We start from the raw sequence: 17,198 nt of genomic DNA on the forward strand, positions 1-17,198 counted from the left end.
TCCATCTTAACACTGGACAGCACCGGGCCGAAGGCTCCATCTTAACACTGGACAGCACCGGGGTAAAGGCTCCATCTTAACACTGGACAGCACCGGGGTAAAGGCTCCATCTTAACACTGGACAGCAGAGGTTCAAAATAATCACCTCCTGATTCCGGTTTTAGATCTTAGATCTGCATCCGCTTCCAAGTGCATCGTTTTAACTCGACCAACATCTACCCATCATTTTTATTTTTTATTTAACCTTTATTTAACCAGGAAAGTCCCATTGGGGTTAAAAACCTCTTTTTCAAGGGAGTCCTGGCCAAAAGGCATCAAAAAAGGCAGCAAAGGTAGCAGTTACAGAAGCGTAGCGTGTACTGAATGCATGTTGATGATGATACACTTCTTATAGGGGGTAACTACATTGGCACAACACCGGCTTCCTCCATCTTATCTGCACCTTTTTAAATAATTTGCCGTCTCTTGTTTTCCGACGGCGACAACAACATGACTATCGTCTCCATATACTTCCGGATCACGGCTCCAAGGTAAAATCTTGAGCATGCGCGGAACGCAAAATCCGATTCCATGCGATCCGATCCATTACATGCACGCTTAATTCAACTAACAATCGAATAATCTAGGTGTTAATTCGACTATGAGTAACTCGATTCGATTCGATTATAGTCTGACTAAGGTGTAAACATTCATCTTAATAATCCAATCATAGTTGGAATAAGCCAATAATTCGACTTTCTTGAGTGTCATGCAAACGTACTGAATGTGTTGACCATTGAAAGCAGGCTTCCGTTTGTCTCCTATGTTTGTAACCTCAGCCAGCAGCACAAGCTGGTAACCCTAACTCTAAACTTTAAAAAGTCAGATTCAGATTGGAAACAGTAAACTCTTTACAATATACTTTAAAACAGTTCTTGTTTAATGACAGACACTTGTTTAATGATGAAAACATGATTTAAAAGGGCGCATTAGGTTCAGAGCAAAAATATTCAAGAACATTAAATAAAAGGGTAAGTTAAAATTAGCATAGTTTGGTCCTAAATGGTTTTATGTACATGGGCCAACAGCAGCACTCAGCAGGTAGAAATCTTCTGACATAACACTGAAAACAGCCACCCAGGGATTTGAGAGTGGCTGGAAATGTTCAGGCATGCAAAGAGAATAGCACGATGGCCGGAAAAAAGTATTGCGATATCCCCCCAAAAAAATCATTGTAACATTGTATAATGAAAGAGGGGTCTTCGGTAGCGTTGTAAACTTATGCTTCATGATAGCATACATACTTGGTTAAAGGTTGTATCAGCGATGTTGGGGGACGTCACTTCTGTTGGTATTTGAAGCGAGATCCCAAACAAACAGAGACAGCTCGCCTCTCCCTTCCGTGTTTCGTGCATCCGGTAAAAACGATCATGAACGCAGCGCAAAACCCCACAAAACCCACCCCATGTCGGTGATTGGTTGGAATACTATTTATTTTGGTTTAGATTGGTTGGTAGTACCATTTGTTTTTGTGTGCGATCTCGGAGCATAGGCTGCCCACAGAGATGCATTTTTTGACGGCCTGCTTATGGGGCGGGCAGCTAGCGGATCGTGAGGAAAGATCAGATGAATGTGATCATTTATGTTTCGGCCTAGAATCGCTGAGACAACCTTTAAAACCTCAAATGGGTACGCTACATAAATAACACTGGCAAATAGCACATTGATTGTTAGAGTTAAAGCTAGGGTGGGTAATTTTTTTACTGTAATATTTGGCAAAACTGTCATAATAGCAGCTATATGTAGGTGAAGTGCTCTGAGAATATCTGCCCATTACTTTGCTCTCCCCTGCCTCTGTGTGCCGCCCCCAAAAATTGCCACCGCTCATGTACACTTTGACCAATCAGAGCAAGGCTCTGATTCTCCGTTCTTATTGGCTGTGGGACTGTCCGTTCACCTTGGCAACGACGTTTGTGCGTCCCTGCGTAAGCGTTCACGAGCCTAGCAGTCTGACAGTTTTGCACTACTACGGTGACAACAAATGAATAGCAATGTCTTCATCAACGGCCCCTAAATTTCCCATTCCCCGGATACCAACAACTAACACCGCTAAGACAGCGAAAAAAAGAGGAAAGACACTTGTTGAAAGGACAGCTACTAAAAGGGAGGCGGAGAGAGCTCGAAATAAAACCAAAGTAAATGTTGGCGTGGCTTATGAGCGATGGAGAGCGTTACGTGACCTGAGAAACGTAAAATCGGACGCTGAGATGGCTACATTTCTTATAGACAGGAAAGGAATAGTGTTATCTCTCCATGGTATATTGTGAAGAATATGTAAAGTGTCGGCTGGTATGTTTTTTTACTAGGCAGAGCCACGATAACTGTTACATTACGGTTCTGTAATGTAACCGTTTCAATACGGTTCCGTAGGATGTCTTGCATCGGCCGATGGTTCTTTTCCGGTCCGTTTTATGTGTTAGTTATGGTCACACTAACCTGTCGGAATAACAGAGATTGTGCTCACACGTCGCCTAGGCCTCAACGCAACTGTGGATAATGTCTGAGTCACGTTTGTGTAAAAGCTACTTTGACACAGCTGCCAAGATAAGCACAGCGAGGGAAGTGTAGCATATGATATTCCATGTATTGTTATAACGTTGTTGCAATGGTGTTTCGTCTTCCTATCAATGTAACTGAATTCACATGAACGCGCATAACTGACGTTCGGAGGGAGGAGCTACGGCAGGTAGCGCGTGGCAGGGAGGGACCAGAGAGAACACAACGGAATCTCAACGGCTGTTTTCTCCAAAATTACCCACCCTAGCTTTAAATTAAACACAATAATGGAGTAATAAAAGTGCAAAATATGACGCCAAAAAAAACACCCTTATACATGTGTGATAGCGTCCTGATCAGGAGCTTGACGGCCACGGCCGGTTCTTAATTTCTGTCCGAAGATTTGGAGTTTTCCTTTCTGCAGGCTGGAGAGACCAGTGTGACGTTCAGCATGTAGTTGGAACACACTTCATATCATGATAAACATCCTAGAGGTACAACGCACTCACCGATCACCCCCAAGACATATAAAAGGGCACAGAAAAAGCAGGGCAGCGAACAACCCCCAGCGGTTTCTTTGATGAGGCAGAACCGGGAACTGTTCCTCTGCAAGGCAAGAACATTAACAGTCTCTTAATAACATCTAGGGATGTTACGATACCATTTTTACCAATACCGATTCCTGAATTTGAGTATCGGCCGATACCGAGTACTAACACAGCATCTAGTATTGTAACTGCTAATAGCACTCGTTCTTATTGAAGGGTATTCTTTGTCCACTACCGCTGATCTGTTAACCCTGTCTATTATGTATATTATGATGTTTTACTCAGTGTGTCTGTTTTACTGTATATTATGGTGAGTTTTATTTCGCTTTATTTAGGAACCATCTTCCAGTCAGGGACTAAGGATGGAAATTAGCCTACGGCTATAATCCTGAATATTTGCTTCTTTTTTTTTATCAACAATCACATATATTTTTTCCCTTTGTAAAAATAAAATAAATCTCTTACGATGACAGCAATGTATAGTCACTTCACTAACTGTGCACAATTTTCTTTTTCAGAACGAGATCATTTACATTTTTTATCTATTATTATAATAATACATTTGTATTCTTCTAGTTAGGCGTCCATGCATCCATGTTTTTCCGAGTTGGCTAACCCTAACCCCCCCCCCCCCCCCCCCCCCCCCCCACACAGTTGACACTTTAATGACTTTGTTGCTTATTTGGAGCAGTTCTACTCAGATACGCCTTTTTCGCGGCACGGTCCGCGCGTTTACACTGCCCGAGGTAAATTGAACCCCAATTTACTGTCTCCACAGAGACAACGCAGCGATATGATCATGAGCAGTTGACTTCTAACTCGAGAGAAAGTTAAATCCCTGAGCTGCTGAGCTGTGAGAGAAGGTGGTGCAGTCGTAGTAAACAAAGATGTTTAAAGATGGTGCGATTTACGAGAGAGACGCAGAGGAACTGTCCTTACGAGGCTTTTGTTGGGGTAAAAAACAAGTGGTCAGCAAAATAAAGAATATGTTGGCGTTTTTGCACTTGTAAATACGCACTTGTCACGATTGTAGCCTAGACTCAGACGTGAACTTCTTCTTGCATGCGGGTGTCTTCATTCATAAAAAATAAAAACATTCGGGAGTATGCAAATTATTCTACAGAGGTCTAGACTCTGTGCGCAGCCCCGCCTTCTCCAGTGAACCAAGAAAGCCCGCGCCGTGACGAACTGGGGATTTTTTATCAAAAACTCAACTTTACTATCGCACCAACGTGAACCGCTTGCCGCCATGTTTATTGTTTAAAGGGAAAGAAGGGTCGCATGGACTATACGTCATCCAGCTCAGGTTGCGTAGCCATGCGTGTGCGCGTGTCGGCTCATTAGCATCTGTACCGTGGCCTGAGCACACCTCTCCCAAGTGTGCTCAGGCCACGGAATGGAGGTGGACTTGAGTACGGTTGGCGTGCTCACACTAGCCAAACGATCTAGACTTGAGCACGGTACAGGTGTGAAACTGACTTTGGCACGGTACAGATGGCCTAGTGTGAGTAAACCCTCACACCCTCACATCCCTTTGCCAGGCCCGTGTTTAACAGCCTCAGTGAGCTCATCCCACGACTTGACAGGACGTACCACGAAGGGCTATCTCCTTCTCCCTGGTCTGGTCGAACCGTTCCTGGTGAACTCTACAGGTGTAGTTCCTGGCTCCCTGGCCCCTCTCCACCTCCACGGTGCTGCTGATGGTGTAGAGGCCCCTGGGGTCCCAGGTGGTGTTCAGGGTGACAGCAGGCAGACGGAGGCCTCCATCGGTCCACCAGGAGAGCTGTGGGCGGGGGTACCAGCCCACGGACTCACACCTCAGCACCAGACCGCTGTAGTCGGGGCGTACCTCCAGGGAGATGTTGGCGGAGGACACAGCTCCTGGGGGTAGGGCAGGTTATGGTCAGTACTTTAGGAACTAAGGATTGTTACCTAACATTAGAATATTCTCTCTCTCTCACCTATGAGAAGCTGGATGGTGTACTCCAGTATCTTGGAGGGCAACAGGAAGTTGTAGTTCCCTTCATCGGCCCGTGTGACGTTGTACAGTGTGAGGGAGATGATTCCTCTCTTCAGGTCTTCGTCTGACAGCCTCGTTCGCCCTCTGTACGCGGGACTCAGTAGTTTAGAATTGTCCTTGGGAGGTTTGTCCTTCTTAAAGACAAAGTCATTTGTTCTGAGCATTTTGTCCGTGTAGCATTTCACTGGCGTCTCAGTCAGGTCTGTGGACAGCTCCGGGCTGTACGACAGAGTGACGTCCTCCCCGACCAGCGCCGTCGTAGTGAGAAGTTCACCTACATTACAGAGAAACAGAATCATGATGTCACTCATGACTGGGTTTGTTGTTTGATTGACATGACTAACCCAAACTGCCCATAGACATGTAGAGGGCAATTTGAGTCAATATTTACATCCTATACTACGTCGTTACGAGTGGAGATTTGGACCAGGATCAATCCATAAGACTACCATGAAATCCATTAAAACACTTTTTATCTAAAATGTACGTTCACTCCTCTGACTCTACTCACATGACGTGTACACTCCTCTCTGGGTCTAGTAACATGTCATGTACACTCCTCTCCGGGTCTAGTAACATGTCATGTACACTCCTCTCCGGGTCTAGTAACATGTCACGTACACTCCTCTCCGGGTCTAGTAACATGTCATGTACACTCCTCTCCGGGTCTAGTAACATGTCACGTACACTCCTCTCCGGGTCTAGTAACATGTCATGTACACTCCTCTCCGGGTCTAGTACTAAAATTTTGTCGTGATGAAACCGCCTCAGTATCAAAATGTGTAAGAAGGGATGCAGTACCTTGGAGTAGAGTGGGGGATATCAACAGGAGAAGGAGGACTGTCATGAGCCCAGAAGAGCCTCAGTAGCAGCGGGCGGAGACTGGAGATAAAGCCCACGAGCACAAACTGATGTCAGCAGCAGCAGAGGTAGCAAAGGCAACCTTCCTCGACGTTCGGACAGGAAAAGCAGTAGAACAGCGTCTTCCCTCGCAATCCACGCACTAACAAAATAAAACGAAGACCTACACGCAACCGCGTTACTAGGAACCAAAGTGTCACCGCATATGACTACTCTGTAATAACGAGTGGTTGTATCGCTAACATTACTTCACCTTGCACACTACACAACACCGGGCTCATTCATTCCCCTCAGAGTCACTCTTATCCCGCGTCTTCTTCTTCTTCTGCTTCTTCTTCTGCTTCTTCTGCTTCTGCTTCTGCTTCTGCTTCTGCTTCTTCTGCTTCTTCTAGTGGTTTAGGCGCTGTTTAGCGTATTGCTGCCCTCCACTGGTCCGATGTTGAACTCGATTTTTACATACAGTCCTGTATTGTGCAGAAATTGCAAAATTGCCTTGGAGGTCAATTTGTGGTTCTCACAGTGTCCAAACAAGGAAAAAACAGAAAAAGCCTGAACTCCAAGTCCCAACAGTCTACCAAATAACGCATGTCTTTCCGTCCTATATTTTCTACACTCCAGAAAAACATGTTTTACTGTCTCAGAACTCCCACAATCGCATAAACCAGACACACGCTTTCCTACAATAAATAAAAAGTGATTTAGCCCACAATGACCCAGCCTTAATCTACACCGTTTAACTGAATCCCTACGGGACTGTCAACTATAACAAAACGAAAATTGTCAATAACACAGTAGGTGGTGAATTATGTCTGTTGAGTCTTTGTGTCTTTACACTTTGTGGCTCAAACTTAATATTACACCTCTCCTTGAGCCTCCCAAGATGTCTTGCGATATTAATGTGCCCCTTCCCCCCTGCGGACTGTTGTTTTATTTTTCTTATGTTTTGTGTGTATGCTATGTGTGACTGTAGGCTACTGTTGCTTGTCTTGGCCAGGACACTGGAAGAGATGTTTAATCTCAATGATTAATATTATATTCAACTAACCAATAGTAGTTGCCTTGCATTTTAAAAATTCAATGCACTTATCAGCCCTGAATAACAGTAAAAGCTATTCAATAATTGATTTGCATGCATAGTATACTACACTTTCCATTGAAGAATTACCCCTGTTAATTACAATTAGAGGTTGAGCCCGCGCAATGCGCGCGAAAACTCTGGTAACCATAATACAGCCTTGAAGTCAGTCTCTCTTGTCTAGATGCTTCCCAGTTACCATGTCTCGATATCCAGCAGATCTCCAAAATGCTGTTGCTGCGCCTGCTTGTCAGTTAGCCTATATAAGCAATCCGTAAGACAACTACTCAACCATGCCCATGCGCACCTCACTTAAAACAAGGTAATTTAAATACAGTAGTCCCTCTGTATCTATTTAATTATAAATAAAGAGTTTGATGTGTAGTGTATAGCTTGGGTTGTGGTTGTAGGTGTCATTTTGGTATGAATTTTGCGGGTAGAGAAATGCAGTAAATTAGCTCCACTAAAGTTCTGGACCTCACATCTCTATAATTTCCTAAATTTTGATCACTTCTCGCATTAAACTGTGAGTATTTGCAAATTTGTATTTTACATTTAAATAAATAAATGTGTGGGTGAAGGAGGTACTCAGCTGAAAAAATATCTTACCGGGGAGAAAGTCTGACAACCACTGCCCTATATACTGTATAGGCTGTGTTTGGCGGGAAATCTGGCCCAATCTGGCAACACTCTCGACAGGCGGACCTCTCAGCCGGGTTGCAGCGGTGTGCCCCACGGTACGTCCATTAGGGTTATCCTCCCCACAGCTCAGCTCAACATCGCGGTGTACTAACAGGTATTCAACACATTAAATACAGACGAGAGCCCACGGGAGATTCATGGAGTGAAAGCTAACAGTGCTATCATTGCTAACTCAGCGGGGGAGACACTTTAAAGTACGGGTGCAGTTAGCTTAGCCGCTGCTAACGGAGCCTGACTGCAGTGTTTCCTGTGGTGTTTACCTGGCTAGCTTGTTAGCTCATAGCAAACTAATCTATCGGGAATAAACCAGCGTCTGCTGATCAACTTCCTATAGTCTACCAGTCTTCAACACGAAGATGAGCCTTTGTGTTTTTTTAATGAGTGTGTGTGTGTGTGTGTGTGTGTGTGTGTGTGTGTGTGTGTGTGTGTGTGTGTGTGTGTGTGTGTGTATGCCTTCACAAGGTCTATTGTGGTGTTTGTATCGCAATACACAGAGCCAGGGCTCCCATTGGTTGATTGATTGGTAACTAGGTGACTTGTGGTCGGCCCGGATGTGACTGCTATCATAGTTTTAGTAAACACACGCGAGATGTAAGGAAACGGCCTCATCACAGGGAGGAGGGACCACTCTCCTTGGGCGGTTCTTAAGGTCAACAGCTTCTGCCGAAGACTCAATACTCACTTGTTCATTTACATTTACATTTAGGGCATTTAGCAGACGCTTTTATCCAAAGCGACTTACAATAAGTGCATTTGTTACAATAAGTACATTTGTCATAAGAAGTGAAACAATATATCGCCGTCGGTACAGTAAAGACGTTCATAGAACCAAGTGCAAGTATTACAATCGTTAGGCTAACCCATTCCCCGTGTAAAGCAGCGATAGCAGCTACTGTAGATGCTACACAATTAAGTACCTTGTACAAGTGCCAGGACGTACAACATTCAATGGTGGCTGTGCATTGGTTTCTATGCAGAGTGGAGGTGAACTCTGAACAGGTGAGTTTTGAGTCTTTTGCGGAAGCTGGTGAGCGACTCTGCGGTCCTGACATCGGTAGGGAATTCAGAGTTCAGAGTTCACCTAGACTCTGCATAGCCTCCCCCCTTAACCCCCCACCGTCTCTTGCACACTTAATGTATATTGTACCTCCTGGCACTTAAAAATAGAACTTAGCATTGTGTAGCATCTTATCCTAGCTATCTCTGTTGTATACGGGGAATGGGTTAACCTAGTGATTGCTAGTGCTTGGCACTTGGTTCTGTGGACATCCTTACTGTACAGACAGAGATATACTGCTGTTTCTCTTTTCTCTGACAAATGTACTTATTGTAAGTGTATTTGGATAAAAGCATCTGCTAAACGCCCTGAATGTAAATGTGAATGTATAGGGGCTGTGAAGCCCTTGGAGACTATAAGCATAACTGTGATTAAGAGCGATACGAATAACGTAGATTTGACGTGGGCATAATGAGGTTATAGTGAACATTATCACTTTCAAATCTCACCTGGAAACTTATCTATTCACACAAGCCTACTCCCTTTAAGGCAGTTGCATCTTGGGGCTAGAATGACCCCCCTCTTTTCTCTTGTACACGTTTAATTATGTATTTTCTTTTTCTTTTTTTTGCTTGCTCTTATGTTTGATTTCGTATGGTGACCTTGAGTGTCAAGAAAGGCGACCATGAATAAAATTCATTATTATTATTATTATTATTAACATTATTATTAACTGTTGTGACTGGTGTGTCCCCCCAGAGATGGAGGCTCCTCCGGTCAGCGTCATGCCCGTCACCGGGGGCTCCATCAACATGATGGAGTATCTGCTGCAAGGTAACGTCACCGGCACGACCACCTGTATACACCCCAGGGAGGCGCAGAGGAATCTGGATCTAGGGTTATGTTTGGTATTTTGTGGTGTGATGTTTCTGAATTGTGTAGCTAGAATCACACCAAAAAAGTCTGACTCTAATAGTGTATCGGACTACTTATCTTACCAATACCATGTCTAGTACTAATACTATATCAGTCTACTTATCTTACCAATACAATGTATAGTACTGATATGGTCAGCAGCCAGACCAATGGCAGCCCTGCCTTAGCTGAATCTCTGGAGCTAAGCAGGTGTGGGCTTGGTTAGTATTGGATGGGAGACCAACTGGGAACACTTGAGTTGCTGCTGGAAGTGGTGTCGGGTCTTGGCCAGTAGGTGGCACTCTTCCCTCTGGCCTTTACATCAATCCCGATGCCCCAGTGCAGTGACGGGGACACTGTGCTGTGGAAGGCCCCGATGCCCCAGTGCAGTGACGGGCAAACTGTGCTGTGGAAGGCGCCGTCCGTCGGAGGAGACGTAAAACCGAGGTCCTGACTCACTGAGGTCACAAAAGATCCCAGGGCACTTATCGCAACCAGTAGGGGTTTCCCCGGTGTCCTGGCCCAACCAGGCCCATTCAATCTGGCCCCCTAATCATCTTCCTGTATAATTGGCTGACTCATTAACTCCCTCACTCTCCACCTCAAGCTGGTGTGTGGTGAGCGTTCTGGCGCAGATTGGCTGCCGTGCATCAACCCAGTCGGTGCTACACACTGGTGGTGGTTAGTGAGATCCCCCCTTCACTGTGAAGCGTCTTTGAGTTTCCAGAAGCGCTATATAAATATAATGAATGAATGAATTAATTTATTGTATCATACTACTTATCTTACCAATACCATGTCTAGTACTAATATTGTATCATACTACTTATCTTACCAATACCATGTATAGTAGTAAAATTGTATCATCTATTCAAAGAGCCCCTGATCTACCTGTCAGATGATGGTTGAATAGAGGTGACATTACAAGTGGGAGAGCCCGCCCCCATGAGTGACAAGGGAGTGAACGTATCAGCCCCTTGCCGCCTTCAAAACAGCTCGGAGGTTCGGAAGCTCTTACGTGTCTTTATGTAAACCTTCCCTTCTTCTGAAATAAGACTGTTCAGGGAACGCCCCTCAGAAGTTTGTAGGCTATGACATAAAACGGATCGTTCGTGAGACTAGACTTCATAACAACAACAAGTATGAATGCCCGCAGGGACTTCTTTGCTGAATCAGTTATTAGAACTGCCTGCGGTGGTTGAACATGAGCGAGAATTTATCAGGTGATGTTTATAATTGTAAGCCATAATGTTTCGTAATGCAAATGTGAGAGCGGGTGTTAAGTTTGCCTCTTAGTGCTTTCTGCAAGTTCACTTCAGTCCATCAATGAAATGGGCGGCCATTGTTGTGGCGTGATCTCGGAGGACTCGGTAGCTCCACTTCCGCACGAAACTCAGAGCGAAGACTCCGACCCAGCAGAGTGTCCAAAGCACTTTCCTCTGAGCTTAAGGTCCGAACCGCCGAAACTCGTGTTTTGAAGGCGGCATCTGATACGTTCACTCCCTTGTCACTCATGGGGGCGGGGTCTCCCACTTGTGATGTCACCAGTGGATCCATTTCAAACCGCCTCTTAATGGCCCATCACAGCAGAACCCGTGGTGGGGAAACTAGAAGCCCTCTAACGGGATAGGCTTACGGTTGCAGTCAGGCTGCTAAAGGGACAGTCTGCCCCCCACTCCCCACTGGACACCCCTCTGTGACATAATTGACTCTGTCCATACACCTCCATAGGTGTGACCTGGAGTTTGCATTGCCGCAAAACACTCCATGAACCCTACCCCCGTCAGATGCATCTATTTATTGCACTAAGCACTTTACTGGTTTCAACCCTTTCTGGGTTTTTCTATGGGGTGTTTATGGGGAGTCTATGGGGTATTTATGGGGAGTTATTATGTGTATAGTAATGGGTGATTGATTCATTGAGGTTTAAATGATGTATAAATGGGTGGACAACTAAAACGATATGCCATGTCTGTGTTTTGCTCCAACAACACTTCGTTGTCCTCCTGTAACAATGACTAAAATGAACTGAACGGAAGTGAACTGTTTTCCCCCCCTCCGCCCCCAGGCAGCGTCCTGGACCAGGCCCTGGAGAGCCTCCTGCACCGGCTCCGAGGATTGTGCGACAACATGGAGCCGGAGACCTTCACGGACCACGAGCTGGTCTACCTGCTGAAGGGCCAGCAGGGCAACCCCTTCATCCTGCGGGCGCGCCACTCCCTGTCGCACCCCGCCGCGCCCTGGCACCTGCGCTACCTGGGCCAGCCCGAGGTGGGCGACAAGAGCCGGCACGCGCTGGTCCGCAACTGCCTGGACGTGTCGGCGTCGCACAGCCTGCCCGACGTCCTGAACGAGATGGGGTTCCGCATGGACCACGAGTTCGTGGCCCACGGCCACGTGTTCCGCCGCGGTGCGCTGAAGGTGGTGGTGAGCAAGCTGTCGCGCGTGCTGGTGCCGGGCAACACGGAGAACACGGAGCGCCTCTCGCTGTCCTACCTGGTGGAGCTCAGCGTGCTGGCGGCGGCCGGCCAGGACACGGTGTCGGAGGATATGCGTAGCTTCGCCGAGCAGCTGAAGCCCCTTGTGCACCTGGAGAAGATCGACCCCAGCAAGCAGAGGCACTGAGGGCGGGGGCCAGTGCTGTCCCTGCCTGGGCGCTCTGGGATTGGCTCTGGCCTTCTGAGGGGGTGGGGCTGGTTCTGGGTGCCACGGCGGTCTCGATTGGTTGGAGTTCGGACCGGAGTTCGGACCTTTGGATTGGTCCGTGGCGGGGCGCCGGCGTCTTGGTGCGTCCGGGGACGAACTGGACTTTGGGATCTGTTTGTTGTTTCTACCGCTAGCTGTGGTTACCCTGCGTTGATAACTGAAGTAACGTTCTGAGTTCACTCGCACAGAGTGGGAAGCCAGTTAGAATCTTGCATAAGACCCCCGTTTATTGTCTCTTACAGATTCATAATAAACGATTCATCCATCTCTATCGATTTTATTACTAGTATATGTCAGTTTTTCCCTACACCCCTGTACAAGTTCAGGGATTATTAAAGGGGGAGAAGATATTGCATTAGTTTGTCTATTCCCTTTATATAATATCATGGCATTTAATCGTTCAAATGTCCAATGCTTTACTTTCCCCCAAAACAGGCTGGAAACACACATCCTAGTAGAATGTGGATGAAATGCATCACTGTTACCATGGTGACTATGCCATGGCCCTTGAAGAGACAATACGATTTTCTTTTCTGAAGAAACTTGTGTGTGCGTTCGTTCTCGAATTTTCTAACGATTTTTTTTTTTTTACAAGTTAATAAAAAATAGACCTAATATATGTTTTCACTTGTCTGTTATTATGGTCAATACGTAGCGTGACCTTCTGACTTCCAAGTTATTTAAATCGAGCAGAAACCGAGGTGTCCACAAGGGGGCGCCCCTGCTCTTCCCGACACCGAGGTATCCGGCTCAGCTGCCAGCCCCACATCATCGCCACGTGCGGTGCGGTTGTCATGGAAATAATTAGCCGTGAGATATGCACATTTCTTCCTCCTACTCTAATTAGCTTTCTCAATTGCTTAATGAGACATAGACCTGTGTGAAAGCCTTCCTTTCTTCCTCTCACAAAAGCATTTATGTCCCCCGTTTCTACCTCTTTCCGCCGTTAACCCATTAGTGTCCCACGGCAACCGGAGACTGAGCGCTAAAACAGCGCCCAGCGTACCTGTGTACTCCGGCCTCGTCCGAACTCCTTACATATCCCCCGGCGGCTCGGCCAATCTAAAGTGATACATTACGGGTTACCGTGTAACTCGCATCCGGTAAATAATTAAAAAAAAGCAACATGATGCGAGCGCAGGAGATCTGCTGGGTGATGCTGAGGGTCATCGTCGAGGTCTCCCGCGGAGGGTGGGTAATTGGCGGTTGAGGACAGGATTACCCACCACGCATTGATCGGTTGTTCATCCGGACTAGGAGAGTGCGAAGGTGACGACGTAACAACGCTCATATTGAAAAGAGTTGAAAGCCTCTCGGAAGGGCGCCCATGGGCAATGTCTTTAATAAAGGGATGTTTAATTTGGGGTGGACAGCGAACTCCAACCTGCTCCTTAATGCCGTCCGTCCACTAGCAGATGTGGATAAAAGCGTGTACTAAATAGTCAAATATGAACATAGAGGATAAGATATTGTGACGCCCAGAGCAGGAGAAGGCCCGCGGATGGGAATGCTGGACGATTTACTGCGACCGTCAAAACGACGGCTGGGTGCCACTCGGGAGGAGAGGGAGGGAGTGTGTCTCTCAGCTCCAGAGTGGCGCTAATGTGGATCCGACACACGCAGGCTCCTTCCTCCCGTCTGAACTCTTGTTTAGCAGCCGTCCTCCTGGAACTGATCCAGCCTCCTGCCGGGAGATCGGAGCGGTCGCCAGCGTCCTGTTAGCCCCTCCTCCGCCGTGTACAGAGCGGTCTCATCACAGAGAGACGCGGAGGCCCTTTTTGTTTACAGACCCGACGTGAGGATTTTTGATGTGAAAGGATAGCTTCTCTCGTCGAATGTTGTTGAATGTGTGATTTCTAACGCTGGGCTTTCCTAACTCTTCCATTTACATTTAGGGCATTTGGCAGACGCTTTTATCCAAAGCGACTTACAATAGTACGTTTGTCATAAGAAAGCGAAAAAAATATATTGCTGTCGTACAGTAAAGATGTTTATAGAAACAAGTGCCAAGCATAATCGCTAGGTTAACCCTTTCCCCGTACCCAACAAAGATAGCTAGGATAAGATACTGACCAACTCTGTGGAGGAGGGCCAATGTTATGCAGTGAAAAAGCAATCAAAAATCATTAACAATCCACCTGGACCCCTGCTGCTGCCCACATATGACTCTCGGACCACAGTTTTGAGCCCACTGGCCTGGCTGATAGTGAGGTGTCTATGAAGACGTGTTGAACCGAGCAGCTGATGGATTTATTGCGCTAAACCCTTTATTGCTAAAGACTGAAAGCAGAGCAGGCCTGTGGGCAGTAGTGCTGTGTCACTTTGAGGTACTGCCATGTAAAGGTACCATGGTGGAAACGTTGTATACAGCTATCATAGGCTGTTATTTAATCACTATTAGAGTTCTGTGGTTGTTTTAACACACAAAAAACGCCAGCATCCGTAAAAAGACTATCGTAAGTGGTCTGAGTTATTGAAGGTTGTGTTTTTCCCCACAGAACGGTTGACAAAGAGCAGTGTAGCCGGGCATCGAGCACAGGTTAAGCCCATCAGGGCCTGTGACACTGAGTAAACCACGTTTGCAAACCCAGATTCTCCGGTTGCTGTTGTGGTTTGACTTTTTTAAGGTTTGACTTCAGCGTTTCATTTACATTTACATTTAGCAGACGCATTAATTATTACATTAAGCAACCGATGCCACGAACGGTTGAAGTGACTTCTGGCCTTGCCCACTCGGGGTGAGCTCACAGCTCCTGGACGGGATCCCTCCTGCTTCCGCTGTCGTCGAGGGACCCTATGCTGGTTAAAGGATTGTGTGGGCGGGGCTTCTCCCCAGAGGGAGACCCAGGGGTCTGCCCCCTTGTGGTTCCCCCCCCACCTCCCTCACTGGGGGGGCCGGGATGTGGGCGGTGCCTGAGGGAACCACAAGGCCGGCCCTGGGTCCGGGGAAACGTTGTGCTCCTCTGGGCCACAGCGGAGGATATGGCTGGTGGTGGTGGTGTTGGTGGTGGGTGGGGGCCCAGGGAGAAAGGGGTGGTGCCTCCTCTCGCATGAGTCAAAGAGGTTGGAGGAGGGGGGGGGGGAAGCATTCCTCTGCGATGTGAATCAGATTCCGCGGTGCTGCCAGAGCGCTGGGTGACAGCGGGCCGCTGCTGCCGGGTCTTGTTGTTGCTCCGGTCCTCCGCTGGCGGGCGGGGTCCTGCGGCTGCGCGGAACGCCGCGGCGTTCCAGGGCCGGCCGCAGGGATCCGGCAGGCAATCCCGCGCGGCCTCCGGAATGTCTGGTATGAGGCCCGGAGTGGCGGGCGGGCCTTGAGGACCAGAGCCTAGGGACAAGAGACCAGGAGACCAGAGCCTAGGGACAAGAGACCCGGAGACCAGAGACTAGGGACAAGGGACCAGGAGACCAGAGCCTAGGGACAAGAGACCAGGAGACCAGAGACTAGGGACAAGGGACCAGGAGACCAGAGCCTAGGGACAAGAGACCAGGAGACCAGAGACTAGGGACAAGGGACCAGGAGACCAGAGCCTAGGGACAAGAGACCAGGACTGAGGAATAGAGACCAGAGACTAGGACTGAGGACCAGAGACTAGGGACTAGAGACCAGGAGACCAGAGACTAGGAACTAGGACAAGAGACTAGGACTGAGGACCAGAGACAAGGGTCTAGGACTGGGGACTAGAGACCAGAAACCAGAGACTAGAGACTAGGACTCAGGACCAGAGGAGGACTGAGGACCAGAGACTAGAGACCAGGAGACCAGAGACTAGGAGACCAGAGACTAGGGACAAGAGACTAGGACTGAGGACCAGAGACTAGGGACTAGAGACCAGGAGACCAGAGACTAGAGACTAGAGACTAGGACTCAGGACCAGAGGAGGACTGAGGACCAGAGACTAGAGACTAGGACTCAGGAGTACAGACTAGAGACACCAGGACCAGACACTACAGACGGTGGACTACATGAATACCTGTGCCAGTCAGGGCTCGTCTTTACTCCTCCATCCGTCTGTCTGCTGTCTCTCGTTCTCTTCTTTTTGTTCTCTCTCTCTCCCTTGATCTAGGGCTCTCTCCCTGGCGCTCTGTCTCCCGTTGTATATCCCCCCCCCTCTCTCTTTCTCCCTCTGTCACTCTGAGGTCTTAGAAGTGTCTAAGAGAGAGAAAGCACTTCTGTCGGGTCTGATTGAGGAGGATGATGGTGAGGTGATGGTGGAGGAGTAGGTGATGGTGGAGGTCGAGGCGGAGAAGGAGGGAGTGGAGGACAGGAGTTAGGAGATCACCTCCATCCGCTGTGTCTATACTCTAAAAAGTATGTCAAACCAGATCGGTGTCCTAGAGTGACTCCCCTATTTAAAACCTGTGGATCGAGACAGCATCACACATCTCATCAGATATCTCCTTAGACATCATTCAATGGGAAGAGAAAAAGAAGAGAGAAAAGAAGAGAAACCTGGTCTGGTTCCCAGTCCCAGTCCTCCCAGTCCAACCAGTCAGAGTTTCTGGTTGGAGGAACTCATCTCTGGGTTCCCAGGAATTCAGTTGAAGTTGATTATTGTTCCCTGGAGGGGCGTCATGGCAACCCAGGGTTTAACTCCCTGGTGCGGCGGTTAGGCGTTAGCGACACAGCGTTTTGGCCGTGATTACAGTGACTCTAGGGCCTGAGTCACCCTCCGAGACTCCGTGACACGCCACTCCACGTTTCAGGACACGTGCTATTTTTGACAGACTCGTTTCACAACAACAAAATCCCTCCTGTCTGGGCGCACGGTGGTTTTTTCTTTCGTCATTGCGCAATGTTTAAGTGTAGGCTGCTAGCGCTGCGCCGGGTGGGCGGGGCCT

General features: G+C 47.7%; 2 protein-coding genes across 3 annotated transcripts; one reads left to right on the forward strand and one right to left on the reverse strand.

Annotated features, from left to right (window-relative positions):
- Positions 1–1,001: 1,001 nt before the first annotated feature.
- On the reverse strand, positions 1,002–6,290 carry LOC307076091 (putative selection and upkeep of intraepithelial T-cells protein 1 homolog). The gene is made up of 5 exons (XM_079736957.1): positions 5,905–6,290; positions 5,045–5,377; positions 4,677–4,964; positions 3,045–3,141; positions 1,002–2,960 (listed from the first exon to the last, which is right to left on the reverse strand). Exons 1-5 carry the CDS (start codon positions 5,948–5,950, stop codon positions 2,867–2,869), a joined length of 858 nt encoding a protein of 285 aa, XP_079593083.1. The 5' UTR covers positions 5,951–6,290; the 3' UTR covers positions 1,002–2,866.
- A 1,453-nt stretch (positions 6,291–7,743) lies between these two features.
- On the forward strand, positions 7,744–12,628 carry med18 (mediator of RNA polymerase II transcription, subunit 18 homolog (yeast)). 2 transcript variants are annotated; one of them, XM_079735183.1, is made up of 3 exons: positions 7,744–7,776; positions 9,498–9,572; positions 11,722–12,628. In XM_079735183.1, the coding sequence occupies exons 2-3, from the start codon at positions 9,500–9,502 to the stop codon at positions 12,276–12,278; spliced, it is 630 nt and encodes a 209-aa protein (XP_079591309.1). In that variant the 5' UTR covers positions 7,744–7,776; positions 9,498–9,499; the 3' UTR covers positions 12,279–12,628. The 2 variants fall into 2 exon arrangements, with proteins under 2 accessions (XP_079591309.1, XP_079591308.1); XM_079735182.1 differs by having other exon boundaries at positions 7,746–7,835.
- The last annotated feature ends 4,570 nt before the right edge of the window (positions 12,629–17,198 follow it).

The sequence above is a fragment of the Pollachius pollachius genome (assembly GCF_949987615.1).
Source record: "Pollachius pollachius genome assembly, chromosome: 1".
Classification (NCBI taxonomy): Eukaryota; Metazoa; Chordata; class Actinopteri; order Gadiformes; family Gadidae; genus Pollachius; species Pollachius pollachius.

Coding starts and splice junctions, on each gene's coding strand:
- LOC307076091 (XM_079736957.1), bottom strand. CDS start 5,950: ATGACAGTCCTCCTTCTCCTGTTGATATCCCCCACTCTACTCCAAG. Junction 4,965..5,044: donor CACCATCCAGCTTCTCATAG/GTGAGAGAGAGA, acceptor CCCTACCCCCAG/GAGCTGTGTCCTCCGCCAAC. Junction 2,961..3,044: donor ATATGTCTTGGGGGTGATCG/GTGAGTGCGTTG, acceptor TGGTCTCTCCAG/CCTGCAGAAAGGAAAACTCC.
- med18 (XM_079735183.1), top strand. CDS start 9,500: ATGGAGGCTCCTCCGGTCAGCGTCATGCCCGTCACCGGGGGCTCCATC. Junction 9,573..11,721: donor GATGGAGTATCTGCTGCAAG/GTAACGTCACCG, acceptor CTCCGCCCCCAG/GCAGCGTCCTGGACCAGGCC.